This window comes from Rhineura floridana, chromosome 10, assembly GCF_030035675.1.
Source record: "Rhineura floridana isolate rRhiFlo1 chromosome 10, rRhiFlo1.hap2, whole genome shotgun sequence".
NCBI lineage: Eukaryota > Metazoa > Chordata > Lepidosauria > Squamata > Rhineuridae > Rhineura > Rhineura floridana.
The window spans coordinates 61,291,097-61,309,393 of NC_084489.1; the positions used below are offsets into that span (position 1 = coordinate 61,291,097).

The 18,297-nt window shown below is 41.2% G+C and overlaps 1 protein-coding gene across 11 annotated transcripts in view; it reads left to right on the plus strand.

Moving 5' to 3' along the window:
• Positions 1–18,297, plus strand: part of MLLT10 (MLLT10 histone lysine methyltransferase DOT1L cofactor) — a 205,217-nt gene that overhangs the window by 85,406 nt on the left and 101,514 nt on the right. For all 11 annotated transcript variants that reach the window (XM_061587689.1, XM_061587686.1, XM_061587687.1 and 8 more), the window contains one exon: positions 11,813–12,068. In XM_061587689.1, coding sequence (XP_061443673.1) covers positions 11,813–12,068 — 256 coding nt within the window. The remainder of the gene's footprint in view (positions 1–11,812; positions 12,069–18,297) is intronic.

The window sequence follows — 18,297 nt, forward strand, 5'->3', positions numbered from 1 at the left end:
ACTCGTACTAAATCTGAATTATATTCAGTATTATCAAGGCTGGAGCTTTAAGATCAGTGGCTGACTTGTACTAAATTTGAATTATACTCAATATCATCAAGGCTGGAGCTTTAATATCAGTGGCTGACTTCTACTAACTGAATTATATTCAGTATTATCAAGGCTAGAGCTTTAATATCAGTGGCTGACCTGTACTAAATCTGAATTATATTCAGTGTTATCAAGGCTGGAGCTTTAATATCAGTGGCTGACTTGCACTAAATCTGAATCATATTCAGTATTATCACGGCTGGAGCTTTAATATCAGTGACTGACTTGTACTAAATCTGAATTATATTCAGTATTATCAAGGCTGAAGCTTTAATATCAGTGGCTGACTTGTACTAAATCTGAATTATATTCAGTATTATCAAGGTTGGAGCTTTAATATCAGTGGCTGACTTGTACTAAATCTGAATTATATTCATTATTATCAAGGCTGGAGCTTTAATATCAGTGGCTGACTTGTACTAAATCTGAATTATATTCAGTATTACCAAGACTGGAGCTTTAATATCAGTGGCTGACTGGTAATAAATTTGAATTATATTCAGTATCATCAAGGCTGGAGCTTTAATATCAGTGCTGACTTGTACTAAATCCGAATTATATTCAGTACATCCTGCTCCCTCTGTGGCCGTGTACCACGCCTGAAATCCAGCCTACAGCACTAATCTGAACTATATTTTGTACATCCTGCCCCCTCTGTGGCCGTGTACCAAACCTAAAATACAGCCTATATTATACTAACGCTGATGCCACAGTGCATTCTGCCCCCTCTGTGGCAGTGCACTTAGCCATCTGCCAGTGTATTCTACCCCCTCCGTGGTCGTACGCTGTGCCAGTTCGGGTCTTTACATCCTGCCCCCTCCGTGGCAGTGTACTGCACCCAAGTTAATATAAGATGGCAGAACAGCCAGGCATGTCGCAATCAGCCAATATGATGCCAAATCAGCCAGGCATGTCACAAACAGCCCAGCCACAACACTCTAAGGTGACTAAGTCTAAGCATGTTAAAGTAATGGCTAAGACAAAACATATTTCCAGCCATAACAAACCAAAGCGGCCACGCTATGCCTCTGTGCCAACCACCACCACTACCACAGCAACTCAGGCACACATAAACGATATACTTCATTCCACTGCTGCTTCCTCTGACGACAAAGTTTTTGCTGGCTTTTCCACTCAGTTTTCACCTAACCAGCCTCCCTCCGTTTTACCGCCCCAAACATCTGCTCCAATACCGGCTCAGGCACAAACATCTGCCACAACCGGGCTGCAGCTGTCCCCTGATTCCCTCTCCCAACTTCAAGCCATGCTGGCATTTATCACCCAAATGCAGTCACTACCACAAGTTCCGGCCATACCTCAACTCAACATGGACCAACGTGCGTGTCATGAAGCTCATCCTTCCTGCTCACCAAATCCCTTCGATATAGCCAGAGGCAGATGTATTGATGAAGCCTCGTATGCGGAGGAGTCAACCTTCACTGACCACGTTGAAGGAGATGACTGGAGCGACGTTTCAGATCATGAGGAGGATACATCGTATCGCTTGTTTAATGCCTCAGACTATCAGCCCCTGGCACGCAGGGTAGTTAATACCCTTGGTCTACAGACTGCGCCTTCAACTTCTTCCGCACCAGCCATCAAAGGGGCCAAGGTTCTCAAATCTCCTGCACTTATTGAACACTACATCCCGGTGCCGGACCCAATTGCCAAATTGGTCTCTGAAGAATGGGCTCACCCATTTCAATCTCGCCACTTCAAGAACCTGGCTGACAGGCTTTACGCCCTAGCTCCGCACTTTGCCACCAAGTTACATGTCCCTGGCATAGACAAACCAATCACTCACCTCGTTTCACGATCCCTTTTGCCCAGGGAAGGGAAATCCCAACTAAAGGACACTACTGAGCGTCGAATAGACTTCACCCTCCGCAAAAACCACGAGGCCACTGCCCTATCCACGCGTGCCTCCGCTTCAGCCTCCATTTTCTCCAGAGCAGCTATGATGTGGCTGGATGGTCTTCTAGAGGACACTAACCCTGATCCTGTCGCCCTCAGAAGATCACTGGTAAAGTTGCGTAAGACAGCAGCTTTTGTGCCCGATGCCACCTTGGATGCCACTCATTTGGGGGCACGAGCCATGACGGCTCAGATAGTCGCTCGACGGACCCTCTGGCTTCGCCACTGGCAGGCTGATTCAGCGGCCAGAATGAATCTGGCCAGGTCTCCTTACTCCGGATCGTTACTCTTCGGCGAGGAAGCTCTAAAGGCAGTGCTGGTTGATCAAAGACGCCCACAAACCGGTTCTGGCCACTGTCCAGAACATCGACCACAGGCCTTCCAGGCGCTTTCCTTCCTTCCTTCCGTACTAACCAGTCCTTTCGAGGAACGCGGCCAGGAGGACGAGGCCACAATGTCAGATTCTATGACCCCAATTCATTCAGGGGCTCCTGGAACCGATGCTTCCAGGACAGAGACCTACGGCTGGCTTGTCAACGTCGACAAAAGCCATCTCTAACCAACCCAACGCCTACTACATCTAGGGGCAATGTTGGATACCCTGCAGGCAATGGTATTCCTGGCTCCAGATCGCATCACTGCCATCACAAGCATCGCAAGGTCCCTGATGTAACAAACATCAGCAGACGTCATGCTTCTAGCCAGGGCGCTCGGAATGTTCATTTCTACAACCCATATTGTGCCATGGGCTCTAGCCCACACTCGGCATCTGCAATGGACTTTACTGCCCTTTCAATAGGACATTGCCAGCTCCAACCATTGCAAAGTTCGCTTGATCCCCGCACTGTGCCTATCATTCCGCTGGTGGACGAGGTCCCAACACCTCTCCAAGGGCACGCCGTTCAGAGAACCACACAGATCTGTTGTAACCACAGATGCCAGCCTCATAGACTGGGGAGCCCACTGCAACTCCCAGTACGTTCAGGGGGTTTGGTCCACCATGGAGCAGACTCAAAGCATCAACTGGCTGGAGCTAAAGCTGTACATTTAGCTCTAATTCATTTTCAGTCTCTGTTCCCTTTGGACCATGTCCTCATTCGAACGGACAACACGCGTGTAAAATCACATTTGAACAGACAGGGGGGCACCAGGTCTTGTCCTCTACAGGACTTAGCCTCCCTCACCTTCGTCTGTGCAGAACAACATCTACAATCCCTGAAAGCAGAACATCTCAGATGGATTTGGAATGTGACAGCAGACTGGCTCAGCAGACAACAGGTGTTTCCGGGGGAATGGAAACTTCACTCAGCCATTTTCCATCGTCTTCAGAGTCGGTTTGGCGAATGCTCAATCGACCTGTTTGCCTCCAGTCGCAATTGCCAGCTTCCCAGGTACCTTGCCTGATACCTGGATTCAACAGCGGAAGCAATGGATGCTCTGACAATACCGTAGCCAGACGGTCTCTTGTACGCCTTTCCTCCCATACCATTGTTAGCCAAAACCTTGAGGAAGGCGTGAGCCGAGAGGGCACAGCTGGTTCTAATAGCACCATTTTGGCCACGCCGACCGTGGTTCTCAGATCTTCTGGCAATGTCGATGATGGATCCTTGGACACTTCCAATCAGGCCAGACCTCCTATCCCAGGGTCTAGTACTGCACCAGGACCCTACTTGGCTCAGTCTAACAGCGTGGCGTTTGAACGGGGACATTTGAGGTCAGCTGGACTGTCTGACGCTGTGATTGATATTATTTTGGCCTCGAGAAGACCATCCACTACTCATATTTATCAACATACCTGGGTGGCTTTCTCCAAGTGGTGTCAGTCCCACCACCATGATCCATCCCAGGCCACTGTGCAACAGGTGCTGCAATTTCTCCATAGCGGCTTTATGATGAGACTTCGACCCAACACTCTACGTCGACATGCGTCCACTCTGTCGTCCATTCTCTCAGTGTCCTCTCCTGGAGCTCCTATTTCCTCACATCCGTTCATCAAACGTTTTTTGAGGGGAGTCGCCCTTTGCTCTCCGGCTGTTGTCCATCGGTTTCCCTCATGGAGTTTGCCGAAAGTTCTGCAGGCTTTGCAACGCCCTCCGTTTGAACCCATCAGGACTGTGCCCCTACGTATGCTGTCCTTCAAGGTCTTGTTTCTGATCACATCTGCCAGACGCGTTTCGGAGTTGGGCGCATTGTCTTCTGCTCGACACCTCTGCGTCTTCCATAAGGACTCTGTTGTGCTGAAGACTGATCCTTCCTTTCGTCCCAAGGTCGATTCAGTTTTTCATTGCAACCAGGACATTGTTTTGCCTTCCTTTTGCCCAAATCCTACCCATCCTCTCGAGAAGTCTTGGCATTTGTTAGATGTCTGGAGGGCTCTCAAGACCTACCTGTCTAGGACCCAAGAGATTCGACGAACGGAGTCTCTGTTTGTATCCTTTCATTCAAGGTTTATGGGGCATAAAGTATCCAATCCTACCTTATCCCGTTGGTTGAGGGCATGTATTACTTTAGCATATGAGTCTCTGAAGCTGTTAGTTCCAGCTAGTATCACGGCTCATTCTACCAGGTCAGCTGCCACTTCGGCTGCTTTTGCCACTAATGCTCCTGTTGCCGATATTTGTAGGGCTGCAGTCTGGTCTACCCCACACTCGTTTATAAGGCATTATAAAATTGATCGCTATGCCTCTGCTGACGCATCTTTTGGCAGACGAGTGTTGCAACGGGTTCTTAATGAGGATTAGCATCCGGTCCCACCCTGTATGGGCTGCTTTGGTACATCCCGCTGTGATGGCCGGACTCATAGGGAAAATGGACCATTGGTCTCACCTGAAGGGTGATTTTCCTATGAGTCCGGACATCACGACCCTCCCAGTTGGAGGATGACTATATATTTTCTAATGTGTTATATATTACTGTTACGCTATTATATTTAAATTTAAAAGTGAAGTCAAGACTTCTAGTTCTGTTATACCGCTATGTTGGAGTCATGTTACTATGCATGGTACTATTGTGTTATTTTCCTGCTGCCAGGCCTGTTGGCCTTGTTCTTGTATTTTTAGATATCTCTCCTTAGACTCACTGCGAATGAACTGGAGAGTGGGAGGGGCCTGACGCCCCTAGTCTTGACTTCAAAGACATTCTTGCCTTCGCACGATAGGTGGAGCTAATACCCGCTGTGATGTCCGGACTCATAGGAAAATCACCCTTCAGGTGAGACCAATGGTCCATTTAAAGTTCTCCTATGTAGCCCAGCCTTTCCCAACCAGTGTGCCTCCAGATTTGTTGGACCACAACTCCCATCAGCCTCAGCCAGCATTGCCAATGGTCAGGAAAGATGGGAGTTGTGGTCCAACAACATCTGGAGGCACACTGGTTGGGAAAGACTGATGTAGCCTGTAGGTTTTTCCTGATAACTTCTTACATTTCTGTCCTCTTGAAGAAATGTTTCTAGACCACATGGCTGTATAGGTAGCCTCTTAGTTTCAGAACAAATTTATAATATATGCAGAAGTGTAACTGGAAGCTATGCCTATATGAGTGTTTCCTACTCCAGTGATATCCAAGACGCAGATTCAGACACTTCTCTCTTAACTGGTGTAGAGAAAATAGATAAAATCATTGAGTACTAACTTTTTTCTGTTTTTCATAAGAGGTTTTCATCAACCTAGTCTTTAATGCAGATACCTGGCCATCTTAGTCACCAGCATTTTCTCTTCTCATGGCTTTCTCCTTTTAAAAAGAAGGCCATAGCATATACCATGTTATGGTAGTAAGTTCCAACACTTGTGCTCCTTTTGAAACTGGAAATTGCTGAATTTGTTAGCGTATCTTGTTGGATGACATCCTATAATTTATGTAGATGGGATTCCATTGCTCAAATATAGATGTACTTACGTGGTTATATATATTCTGTATTTCTTCCTGCTAGTTGGTTAAAAATGTTTCTATAGAGATTTGCCAATTCAGAGCCTCTCAAATTTTCCACAAGTACCTGGGTAATGGATTCATTAAAAGGTGCTATTATCTTTTGATAAACATACAGTTGATAGTGTCTGATTTCAATGGTTTCTCTTTAGTATGTAGCAGCAGCCAAAAAAAGAAGCAGCAAAAATTGTGTTTGGTATTTGATACTATATGAAGCAAAAATAAATAAATAAAGCTGTACATGGGCCATACTTATCTTATGGTATAGCTCAGAACTGTGAGGAGTAGTGGCATAGTAAGAAAAGGAAACTACTGGATCACATTTCCTAATGAATAATGTAAGAATTAAAATACATACAACTATAAGTGCCACAAGTCTTAGCGCATGTTTGGTACAGACTTTTAATTAGGGACACAAGTTCTGTTCTGGAATTGATTATTGAAACTGGAAAAGTTATTTGTTGTACAATTTCATTTAATGAATCTTGTTCTTTTCTTTTAAAAAAGTGTCTTGGTCCTGACAAAAATCACATCCCTGAATCTGCTGTTTGTTGTGGAGGGACACCTGCTATAGACACCAATAGCAGCTTTTGGTGGAGGAGCTGTTGGGTCAACCACCCTTTCCTGCATGTTAAGGTCCCCATCTTGATTTCCATCCCTGCTGTTGTATCAGAGAAAATAGCTACACATGTTAATTGTAACCACACATTTAAAATACTCACTAGTTTGACCTTTTCTCCCTAAAATTGGAATATCAGTGCAAAAATGCAGTATTTCATTGGGGTGCAGTGATGATGATAACATCAAATAAGAACCTGTGATCTCCCTTTTCAAGGCAGAGCAGCTTGTGTTGAAGACCCATTTTATTTCTCAAGGCATAGGAGAAGAAACAATTTCCAATGAAGTGGCCAGTATCTTAAAATGTCCCATGAAAGGGGCTAAGAAAGATGATCTGTAATTAGAAAGGCATTTCAGTCAGTGAGCACCCCCCCCCCCCGGGTCTGGAATGCTAATTTTTAATTTGTCACCCTCTGAGGAATTTTTGCCATAATTGATAATATTTTAAAAGTAAAATAGAAGTGGTTTATGATAAGGCATTAATGAATTGGCTCATGTCACAAGATACTTGAATGAAAACACAATATTTTATTAATAAATAGCCACTTGGTTCCTGGGACCACTCACAACAAACACATCAGAAAGCAATACAAAACTAAAATAAGGCAGATAAAAATAATAATTTCAGCAATTAAATGCAGCAGATTAAAGCAGTCTTAAAAGGCCTGGGAAAACGTAAAAGATAGCAAAACAGGCAAAGGTGAGCCTGTCTGAGGAGGGAGTTCCATACACAGGACATCATTTACTGTAAAAGGCCTCCGGTCGTCACTAGCCTCACTTCATATGGCAGGGACATCTGAAGGAGAGCATCACTTACCAACTCATCATCATCATGATTCTGTTCCGCCCTTCCTCCCAAAAGGAGCCCATTGACATGAGAACATGCATTCGTTCAGCTACTCTAAATTCCAACAGTGTACAATAATTACATATATTAAAGCCACTGTAAATAATAAAAAGCATCAAAATAAAAGCAAAATGGCAGCAGCATTAAAAACCTTAAAACCTATTCCGAGTCAGTAGCATCAAAACCATCCCAAAGCCTTTACAAACAAGTATATTTTCACCATAGCCTAAATGACCAGTGATGGTGTCTGGCAGGCATCGTGGTAATTTCAAAGTATGGCTGCCACCGCTGAAGAAACACCTCTTCCTTGTAGCTGCCAGCCTAGTTTCTGATGGCAGAAACACTTGCTCAGAAAATGATATAAAAATGTGGTGGGGGAGGGGGGCTCATATAAAAGGCATTCCCTGACATGGGAACATAGGCAGCTGCCTTATACTGAGTCAGATAATTAGGCCATCTAGCTAAATATTGTCTATGCCAATTGGCAGTGGTTCTCCAGAATTTCAGACATGATCCTTTTCCAGCCCTACCTGGAGATGCCAGGGATTCTGCATGCAAAGCAATAGTTCTACACTGAACTATGGTTCTTCCAATAATAAGAGTACAGACAGGTACAGATCATGGGATGGGATATGGGCTGCACCCCTGTCCTAGCATGAACAGAACAAGCAGCTAAATACATTAATAATAATAAATCTAGGTCACCTTACATTTAAATGTAATACCGACTTCAGGGCTTTAAAAGTTAGAACCAGCATGTTTAATTGTACCCAGAAGCTGATAACCAGTGAAGTTCTTTTTAAAGTTGATGTGCTATGAACCCATTTTGACGGTGGGCAGCAGTAGTAGTTTTCAAAAGTAGCCTGATATAGAGGACATTGCAAGACTCTATGTAATGACCAGCAGTATAACAGTGGCCAGATCATGTTTGCCTAAGAGAAGGCACAGCTGGCAAAGCAGCTGAAGGTGGAAAAGGGCAGTCCTGGCAACAGATGTTGATGGCTTAAATTAGTTTAATCTTTTCAGCAAACTGCATGGTATGTTTAAAAATTATACTGCATAATGCCACTTGATTACTTGAATATGTATAACTTCTGTTGTTAAATCAGCTTTTTCTAGTGTCAGTCAACTATAGAATACTAGACAGTATGCTTAGAATATCTTAAGATTCCCAAGTACTGAATATATTTGTAGAATGTTATGCATCTTGTGTAAACAGCACCTGGGAAAACTGGGTCAGAGCTAATCTTACCCTTTTTAGGTGTGAGCTTATATTGTATTTCTTTAAGTACCCATGCTTAGCTTCCTGTTCACCCTCACTTGATATGTGGGTGAAGGAACACCAAAAGATTTTCTTTATGTGACTCTTGACCTTTACTAGGTCATTTATATCAGTGTGAGTTGGACAGAGAGATTTAGGACCAGACCAATGTAACGGAAAATGATTGGAAAACTAGCTGGGGAGGTTTCTAAATCATTTGCTCAGCCTGGATAAGGCTTGCATTTCTAAATTATATAATGAAATTTAACCATTTTGAATTACACTGCTTCATTGGGATCTTTCACTTCTAAATTTAATCTTGGATTCAGCTGGGTTTTGTTTTGCTTTATGGAAGTCATATTTCCAAATTTCATGGGATATGACTTTCTGATATGTAGAACATCAAAATGTCACCACACACACACAGAAGGGAGGCATTGGAAGAGTTGGGGGAACTTGGATTTGCAGAAGTACAACATTAGAAACTAAAAATTAACAAAAGGACCAAGAGCAGGAAATGGACTGCTTATGCATATGCACAACCATTCCTTATCCTGACACTTAAGGAGGGAGGAGGGAGGTACTGTGTGCACAACAGTTCCAAATGTCAACACTTCACACTGCCACCGTACTTGCTTGGGAGCACACACTTCCAATAACAGCTGCCATAGGAACTGTGCAAGCTATACCTCTTCCCTCATCATGTGGTGTCTACCTCATGGAAATTTATTTTGGTGGATGATAGTTCAAATATCAGCCTGAAAAATCAGGGAAATACCTGTAAAATATATCAACTTTGGTGAAGTTCAGTTGCACAGAGGCCAAGTTCAACAAGGCATGTTTTGTGCTACATAATTTAATTTTATTAATTTCTCAGTGGAACAAGGAGTTTAAAAAAGTTCCGACATGATGTGAGCTTCTGTGGAATAAAATCCTTGCTTCAGTTGTCATATATGAAAAGTTTATAGAGTATTCATGTGCAACACGTTCAACCATAAGGAAAACGCAGAAAAAATATAAATGCTTGTCTTTATTTTGTCTTATTTTATATTCTGTATGGCCATTTGCTTCCAGTTTGCTGAGATAGCAAAAAAAATTGTTCGTTTGTATATTTTTTTGAAAACTTAGCAAAGATTGTATTTCTTTTATGTATGTTCACATTCAGTGTTTTTCCAGATTGTGTTAATGAGAAGTAATATATTTGATCTTAATGTTTAAACAGTATTTTAATGTAACCAATAGAGCTATATATATATTTAGTTGTTTTTATTGTATTTTCTACATGTCCTTGAGACGTGTGTAGAAGGCTACTGTTCCTGCCAACCCAAAGATCACTGATGAGAGAATGTTTTTAACTGTCAGAATATTTTAACTGTTTTAGAATGTTTCTAATTGTAATTGTGTTTGGAATTTTGTTTAGCATGATTTTCTTTTTCTTGGTAAATTGTTTTGCTTATGTTTCCTGCCCTAGGCCCCTTTAGGAGGAACAGCAGGATAGAAATTCTCTTCTTCTTCTTCTCCTTCTCCTCCTCCTTCTCCTTCTCCTTCTCCTTCTCCTTCTCCTTCTCCTTCTCCTTCTCCTTCTCCTTCCTTCTCCTTCTCCTTCCTTCTCCTTCCTTCTCCTTCTCCTTCCTTCTCCTTCTCCTTCCTTCTCCTCCTCCTCCTCCTCCTCCTCCTTCTTCTCCTCCTCCTCCTCCTTCTTCTTCTTCTCCTCCTCCTCCTCCTCCTCCTCCTCCTTCTTCTTCTTCTTCTTCTTCTTCTTCTTCTTCTTCTTCAGTATACTGCACTTGTTTCGCAAATGCTTTTGTCTCATCCATATACAATTTTTTCTAGCCATATTACAACTACTACCATTTTTTAATTATTTGAAAGATTTCCAAAAATGACTCTTCAAAAAATAATAATACCCATAGTAATTCAGTTGTAGCTACAATCCAGCCACTGTTAAGCAGTTCAAATGTGGATGTGTCCTGTTTCTTTTTAAATAACAAACAAGCCCCTGGTCGGAATACAAAGGACTGGGCATGGTGTTCCTCATGCTATATGTGTGTGCACACACAAGCTTTTTAAACCCCAATTTGCACTGCAGCCCTTGTTCTTTTAAATAAATCGTGCTTGAAGGTTGGGGAGGCCTTCTTGAGCAAGGGGGGTGCAGTTTGAAGAGAAAGTCTGCAATCCATTTGTGCATATATGGAAACACTTTAGGCATTTTGTAGAGTTCTTCAGATCCTGGCCCATAACTACTAATTTTTCACCAGTTTATATTATGTAGAAAATCTACTTGCCTCTGCATTGGTTTTTGATATTTCAGCTGCAAGTTCTATACCTCCTTACTTGGAACTTTAATCTCAACGAAACTTATGTTCTGAATAGGATTGCACTGTTAGGCACTATGATGTTTAAGATGATTAAAGCAATTTTGAATAATAATCTTGTGTATTACAAAAATATTTTCTCTTAGTTCAAGATTCATTTACTAATTTTTAAATGTCAAGCAGCAATACAGTAAAAAATTGATACACAGGTTTATAAACGTGTGTAAATATTGGCACAAAATGTGTTGTATTTCATTGTATTATGTCTTCTTTTTTAAGTCATAGAGAAAATTAAAAATTATATTTCAAATTAAGATTGCTCTTTCCTTTTTAGTTGCTCAGACTATCTCAAAGAGGCTTATATTTGCAAGTCTAAGGCAATAAAGACTAACTTGCAGAATAACCTGGTGTTACATGTTGCAAAAGCTTGCATATCAGCAGAAATCAGTGTTTTGAAAAACAGCTGACAGTGTTAATATTTAACAAATAGTAGTATCTTGATTAAATGTAACAGTATGTCAGTCAGTATGTGCACTTCCACTAATTGCTGCTATCTGATGCTAGCAAAACTGACAGCTGATATCTTGCTGATACATTAGTAAATGTATTTTGTTCTTTATACTTCCCTGTTAGTTTAAATTTTAAAAAAACTTAAGAGAAAGTGGGAACTTTAAATTCATTTAAATGTAGAATTAGGTTTGTTTTCCTCTATGCTGTTTTAAAATGATAGGATATATCCTTGTTTCTGAATTGAAATAATTGGGTGTGCCTTATGGAGTAAGTTAGTTTCTTGTGGTCTAACGGTCTCTATCAACTTCCTCTTTCCTAATTCAATACTGTTAGACTTACACAAGCACTACCAACAACTCTATGACAGGCTCATTGAAGAGGCTGGAAGATACCACAGCTCGCTTTACAAATGCAAATTTCCAGGAAGTGTCTGCACATGCTTCAAGTAGTAAAGATGCTGCAGAGGCCAGAGGTTCAGAGAGCAAAGGGAAGAAGTCAGTGGGTCATAATTCGGGTCAAAGGGGAAGAAAGCCTGGTGCTGGAAGGACTCCTGGAGCTACAGTGTCAGCAGCTTGTACTTTTCAACAAGGTATTATTCAAGAATACTATATAATGTCCATGACTGCCAATAGCTAAATAGGTTAAAAGTAAATTTAGATATGATATACTTGTTTATATCTTGTATTTGAATAATACAATATCTACATTGTATACTAATTTAGTTGGGAGAAAATGTTTTAGGACAGCTAGTAAAATTGATGCATTTTTCTTGAGGTACATAAGTACAGGTATTGTGACTAGAATATTCCTTTCCAGGAATGTTTTTATAGCTATTAAATATAATTACCTGAAGGTATGAAAACAGTTCTTCTAGGTGACACGCAAGCAAATGACTTTATGTTCATATAATATTTCCTGTTATGGATTATGTTTAATGAATTATTGTATTTGTTTAGTCTGAAAGCTGCAATAACACTTTGCTTTATTGATTTGGAATAAACTGCTCATATTACCTCACTTACTAATGGACAGTCTACAATCAATGGTTTAAACCGTATTCAACTCATTGCATCCTAGTATGTTACATAATGTTCTGTTCCAATGTCATGATCTAGTCCTCTTGCACACTGATACTTATATATCCTTATGGATTTCTTCTAGCCATAACTTGCCATGGCATTGGAATCAGGCAACTATTACTAATGCTAACCTCTGAACCATGTTGTTCGAAAATGATTTCAAATAATTGCTTGGAACTTAGCTGTAACATATAGCTAATTATGGCTGTAGTATAATGGAGGAGGGAATCTGTGTTCAGGAGAGGTTAAAGAATCTAGACTTGCTTGATTCTCCACATCATGGTTCAGAGGATCATCTGAACTGAGCAAAATGTCGATCTGCGTATCAGAATAATGCTATATCATCAGCTGTAATTATGATGGTCTGTTGTGGAACTAATAATTTGCTTGACCTAAAAGCTTTATTTTCTTGTATTTGCTGCTTATTAAATTCTTAATTCTCAGTGGTAGATTATATATTCAGCAAATTAAAATCCTCTGGGGCAGTTTTGAATTGGAGACACATTTGTGAGTGCTAAGTTACCTGTTGAGTTTTAACTGAATGTTAACATATCTATGGCTGGAATTTAGGGAAACATGCAAGCAAAGCACTTCCATACATGCTGATTTTTTTTAAAAAAAAATTAAGCTCTTACACCATATGATTCCCTGGCCATGGCTGGGCTTTTTAGAAATACAGAAGTGTGCTTCTGGAAGGGCCAGTATGCATCTAAATACCAGTTGCTGGGGAGCACTAGTGCACAGAGTGCTGTTGTACACATGTCCTATTTGTGGGCTTCCCATAGGCATCTGGCTGGCCACTGTGAAAACAGAAAGATGAACTAGGCTGGCCTTTGGTTGGATCCAGTAGGGCTCTTGTTATGTTTTCAAGGGAGTATGACGCTTGAATCCTGGCCTATGTCTTCAGAATACAATTGCATACTTCAGCTTCTTTTATGCCAATTTAATTGACAGTGTATTTAATATTTAATAAGCATTAAAAGAATTTGAAGCTTTGGGGTAGTTTTAATACAATTTAGGCTGATTTAAGAATGTAGTCATGGTGTGCATGAGCCCTGATTGGATCTCCTGATAAACAATACTTAGAATTGTTCATGCCCTTTGTTTATTTCAAATGTATATTTGACTGCTAAGTATTTGGTGCATAATATGAAAGAGGGTGCTAGACGTTCCATTATTATGCAGTATAACTATGAGATTATCTCCAAACAATGTGTTATAGAGAGAAGATTGAACAAGTACTATGGTACTACAGTACACACGTTTTCCTCTGTACATGCTCTTGCTATTTGAACTACTGTATGTTTAGTGGCTGCCCCACAACTTTGGAACTCCTCTAAGAGTTGGAACCTGAGTATAAATATCTTACAAAAGCCTTTGTAATCCCTCTTGAATTTGGGCTGGCAGGCAGGTCCAGTGCCAAAGGATGGCCAGGTCAGGCCCTGGCCGAGGGCCCTGCAACCCACAGAGGCCCTGAAGGGTCCCTCGTTAGGGTGGCTGAGTAGCACTCCCCTTCTGCAATCTGCGGCAGGGTCCCTGCCATAAATTGCAGGGAGGGAGCTTCTAGGCCTCCTGCCTGTTCGCTCACTCCACCTACCTCTCTGCAGTCTTTTGCTGTTGCGTGTGCTGTGCGTGCAGGCCTGCCATCAACCAAGATGGCGGCGTAGCCTCCTTTAAGGGGCTGATGCACCTACCACCATCTTGGTTGATGGTAGGCATGTGCGCGTAGCGTACTGTGCAAGCGTACCATCAACCAAGATGGCGGCAGGGGTATCGGCCCCTTACAGAAGCCTCCGCCGCCATCTTGGTTGATAGCAGTTCTGCGCATGCAGCAGCAGGATGCAGGAGAGAGGTAGGTGGAACAGGCAGAAGCTACGCGCCTGGGGTAGGCTGCTGCTGAAGGGCCCAGTCATGTCTGGCTGTATGCGTGCTTGTGGGTGCTGGGGCCCAGGGCAAGCTGGGGCCCAAAGGCCCCGACAGGCCTGGCGCTGGTCCTGCTGGCAGGTGAAGGAGAGGGAAGTGACATAGAACTTGTCTATGTTGATAGGGTGTGTTTAGAAATTAATATTTATAGCCCACTCACTCACAAAACTCTAAGTCGTGTACGTAAATGAAATTATCAATAAATCATAGGTAAAATCCACAAAATTGCTAAAAAACACTTAAGGTAATAAACCACAGATAATTCAGTTAAACCTTTAAAAACAAATATAGACAACTATATACAAATGCAGACAACTAAATTATTTTCTTGTCTGGTGTTCCCCATAAGGCCACAGCCCCTCAGTGTTCTTACTTTCCCTGTTGCATTCTTCTTATTGCTACGTGAAATATGGGAGCTGGTAGGAAGTGATCAGGGAACAGAAGCTTCCTTGTCTCCCTAATGCACCCTGCCCTCTCCTTTATGATCACCTTTCTGGTGAAAAGGGAAACACAACAGTAATGAAAGCGCAATTTTTCTTCACGTTGCCCCTTGGTCTTGATGTTTCTTTTCATCACCTTCCCTAGAGGGAAAGAAAATATTGCACAGCATCTGTGCATCTCCAGTCACTTATTTATTATTCCATTTATATTCCACCTTTCTTCCAAGGACCTCATGGTGTGTTTCTTGGTGAGTGGAGTCCTAGTCCAGCACTCTAGCCTCTATACCAGGGGTTCTCAAACTGTGATCCGTGAGCTTTATTCAGGTGGTCCACAGCACGTTGAAGATGGGAGACAGCACATCCATTGTATTAAATCTATTGATTTTTAATTGTATCTTTATTGCTTCTTTTATTTCTTTTATTGTATTTTGTTGTATTACAATTTGAATTTTATGGAATACAATAAAACATATAAGAAAGAAAAGAAGCAATAAAAGACAATTAAAAATCATAAGAGCACCTAGCACGGTGCATTACAATTGCTGCAACAGGCCGAAAAATCATTAAGTAGTCCACCAATACCCCCAGCAATTTTCAAGTGGTCTCTGTGGGGGGGTGGGGGGAAAATGTTTGGGAACCACAGCTGTATACCACACTGGCTCTCAGCCTAACTTACCTCTCATTTATGTGAAGCTGTTTCAAGAAACTTTAAGGGGAGGGAAGAGTTCAGAACCTGTAAAAGCAGTTGCCACTCTCTTCTGTCATTTAATATATAATAAATGTCATCATTGTGTTCAGAAACTGCTTATCTTATTATTGGTCACCTGAAAGTGTTGTTTATTTGCATTAGGCTGTTAAGTTATTGTCTTCTGTCCTTCTGTAGACTTTGCATTTTATCATAGTGTTCAAGAGTTGTTTTATCTTACTGTTTTATTTTTGATTTGTGTATAATTACATAGAATAAAATGCAATTTTTAATGGTCTTGACTTTTTTACATTTTTGTCTTAGTCAATGGACCAACAGTTGCCAATCCCATCTAGCATAGAATTGCTGCATGCCATCTTTTTTGTTAGTGTACATCTTTGTGTGTGCATCTCCCTGTAATAGAAAATAAATTATCAGTCAATAGAGTTTGACAGGTTGACTGTGATTTAGGGTTCCAAGGATGTGCTGTAGCAAGTCCTGGATTTGACTGCTCCCTTTCCAGCTTCAGCATGGAGAGTTCAGAAGCTTTTGCTTCCATTTTAAATTAACCATAGCAATCCATCCTGTCCAAACCCAGACAAACTGATAATTTTAATTAATCCCAACCTTAATTTAGTTGTTTCACCTAACAATGGTTAAGATTATCCACAGTTTACGATTCAGATGACACAGTAAACTGGGTATCTACATGTAAGCTAAACCTTCTGATCTTCTCAGGGAGGGAGAAACTGTACATGTCTGAGACTTATTCTTTTAATCATTCAGCCATCTATCAGATCTTGTGGAGCACTTCACAGGACCTGACAACCAGCTGATTGATTATAAGAACAAGTCAGCAGATTATTGAGTCTAGGTGCTTTGCGGGCTGTGTATTTGCCCGCATGGTTTTATTTCAAACCATGCAGGCCAAAAAGGGCCACCTAATGTCATCCACATGTCAGGTGATTAACAGGTGGGTGGCCCTGCCCACATGTCAAATTTGGTCTGGGGCAGGGAACGATCTAGCCTGCTGGCCAGATCCAATTCCTCACCCCTATTGTAATGCTAAACTATAGTTTACCGTTACATCCAAACCATCTTTATGTAGATTCCAAACTTCCCCTTTTTTGCACTTATAATTGTTAGCCTCAGTACTGAGGACATTTGAAAAATATGCAAAGTATTTTAAATGGGATTTAGTATAATACTCGTGTACTGTAGGGAGACCATTCTCCAATTAGAAACCTTTGTGAAAAATTTTCAGTTCTTTTGAGACTTATTATAGTTATTCACTAATAGGCAAAAAAACCCTTGCGGTTTAGGAATGTACCTATAGCCAACAGATATTTCTATCAGACTTTAAAAAGCAGGGGAATTGAGTAGCTATAGTGAATGCACCAGGGGCGCAGGAGACCTGACCTCCTCTCTGAGATATTGTACTGCCCTACAAATTTATAAAAATGCAAACACAATTTGGGTTGGTCTTTCGCAGTCCAATCCACTTCCTGTGTAGCTTGGAGGAATTTGGTACCATGTGCCTCTGCACAGCATATGGTGAGTAGTGTCAACACCTGCCATCTCCAAAGATGGAGAATTACATTTTTGTATGTTTGTTGGTGTTCTTCTTACTTTCCTTCTTTCTTGTGTTACTACTGTTTCTATAGAGAATCTAACCTAGAAAATTATATTTCTCTTGTTGTTCATCCTAGAAATCTGTGTCAAATTTATTTTTATTAATTTGAAAGACTTTTTATTGGTCAATGTCATATAATGGTAAAGACAGCCTTTTGTGTTTCAAACTGGAGGTTATGTTCTATTTCTATGTTGGGTGCATTAACAGTTGAATCTGAAACTGCAGTTTGATGTGAATCAGACGGATTACAATATGTTGCTACTTAAACAATGAATCTAGCTGTTGGAAAAAAATAACTTGGCCTGCCCAAGATTCATGTTTTCAGTTTGCTGTGCTTAAACCACCCTACTTAAGGAAAGGTGGGCATGGTCAGTTAAAAACATAGAGCACACCTAGAATTTTGCTAGAATATATTTCACCTCCCACTGTTTTATCTTGTGCAAACCGAAACACTCCTCATGTCCATTGGAAACTATTCTACAGAATAGTCAGTGACATTATTCCACAATTGTTTTTGGAGTTTTTTTAGTGTTGCTAAGTGTTGCTGTATTTCACATATTTACAGAAACAGAAGCAAAAAAAAAAAGTATTTACTATAGGAAACTTCACTAAAATTGCAAAGTAAATCAAACATATTTAAAGTGACTATCTGAACTATATCAACTGTCTTAATATTGTTGCTTCCTCCCTGCTAAAACAAGATCAGCACAGCACACGTCTTGTTTCTGTTGTTTGGACTGACTGCAGATGTTGCCACCACTCACCACATGCTCAGAGGCACATGTTGCCAAATTCTTCCAAGCTACACAGGAAGTGGATTGAACTGTGAAAGACCAACCCAAATTGTGTTTGCATTTTGACAAATGTGTAGGGCACATGTAGCCTCCCACCCAAATTTAAACCCAAGCTGTCCCTCCCCACATCCACACCAGGCCTTTATTTCACTTTGGGAAGTCATGGCTTCTCTCAAAGAATCTTGGGAAGTGTAGTTAGTGAAGGGTGCTGAGAATTGCTAGGAGATGTCCTGTTTCCCTCACAGACCTTCAATCAGAGTGGCT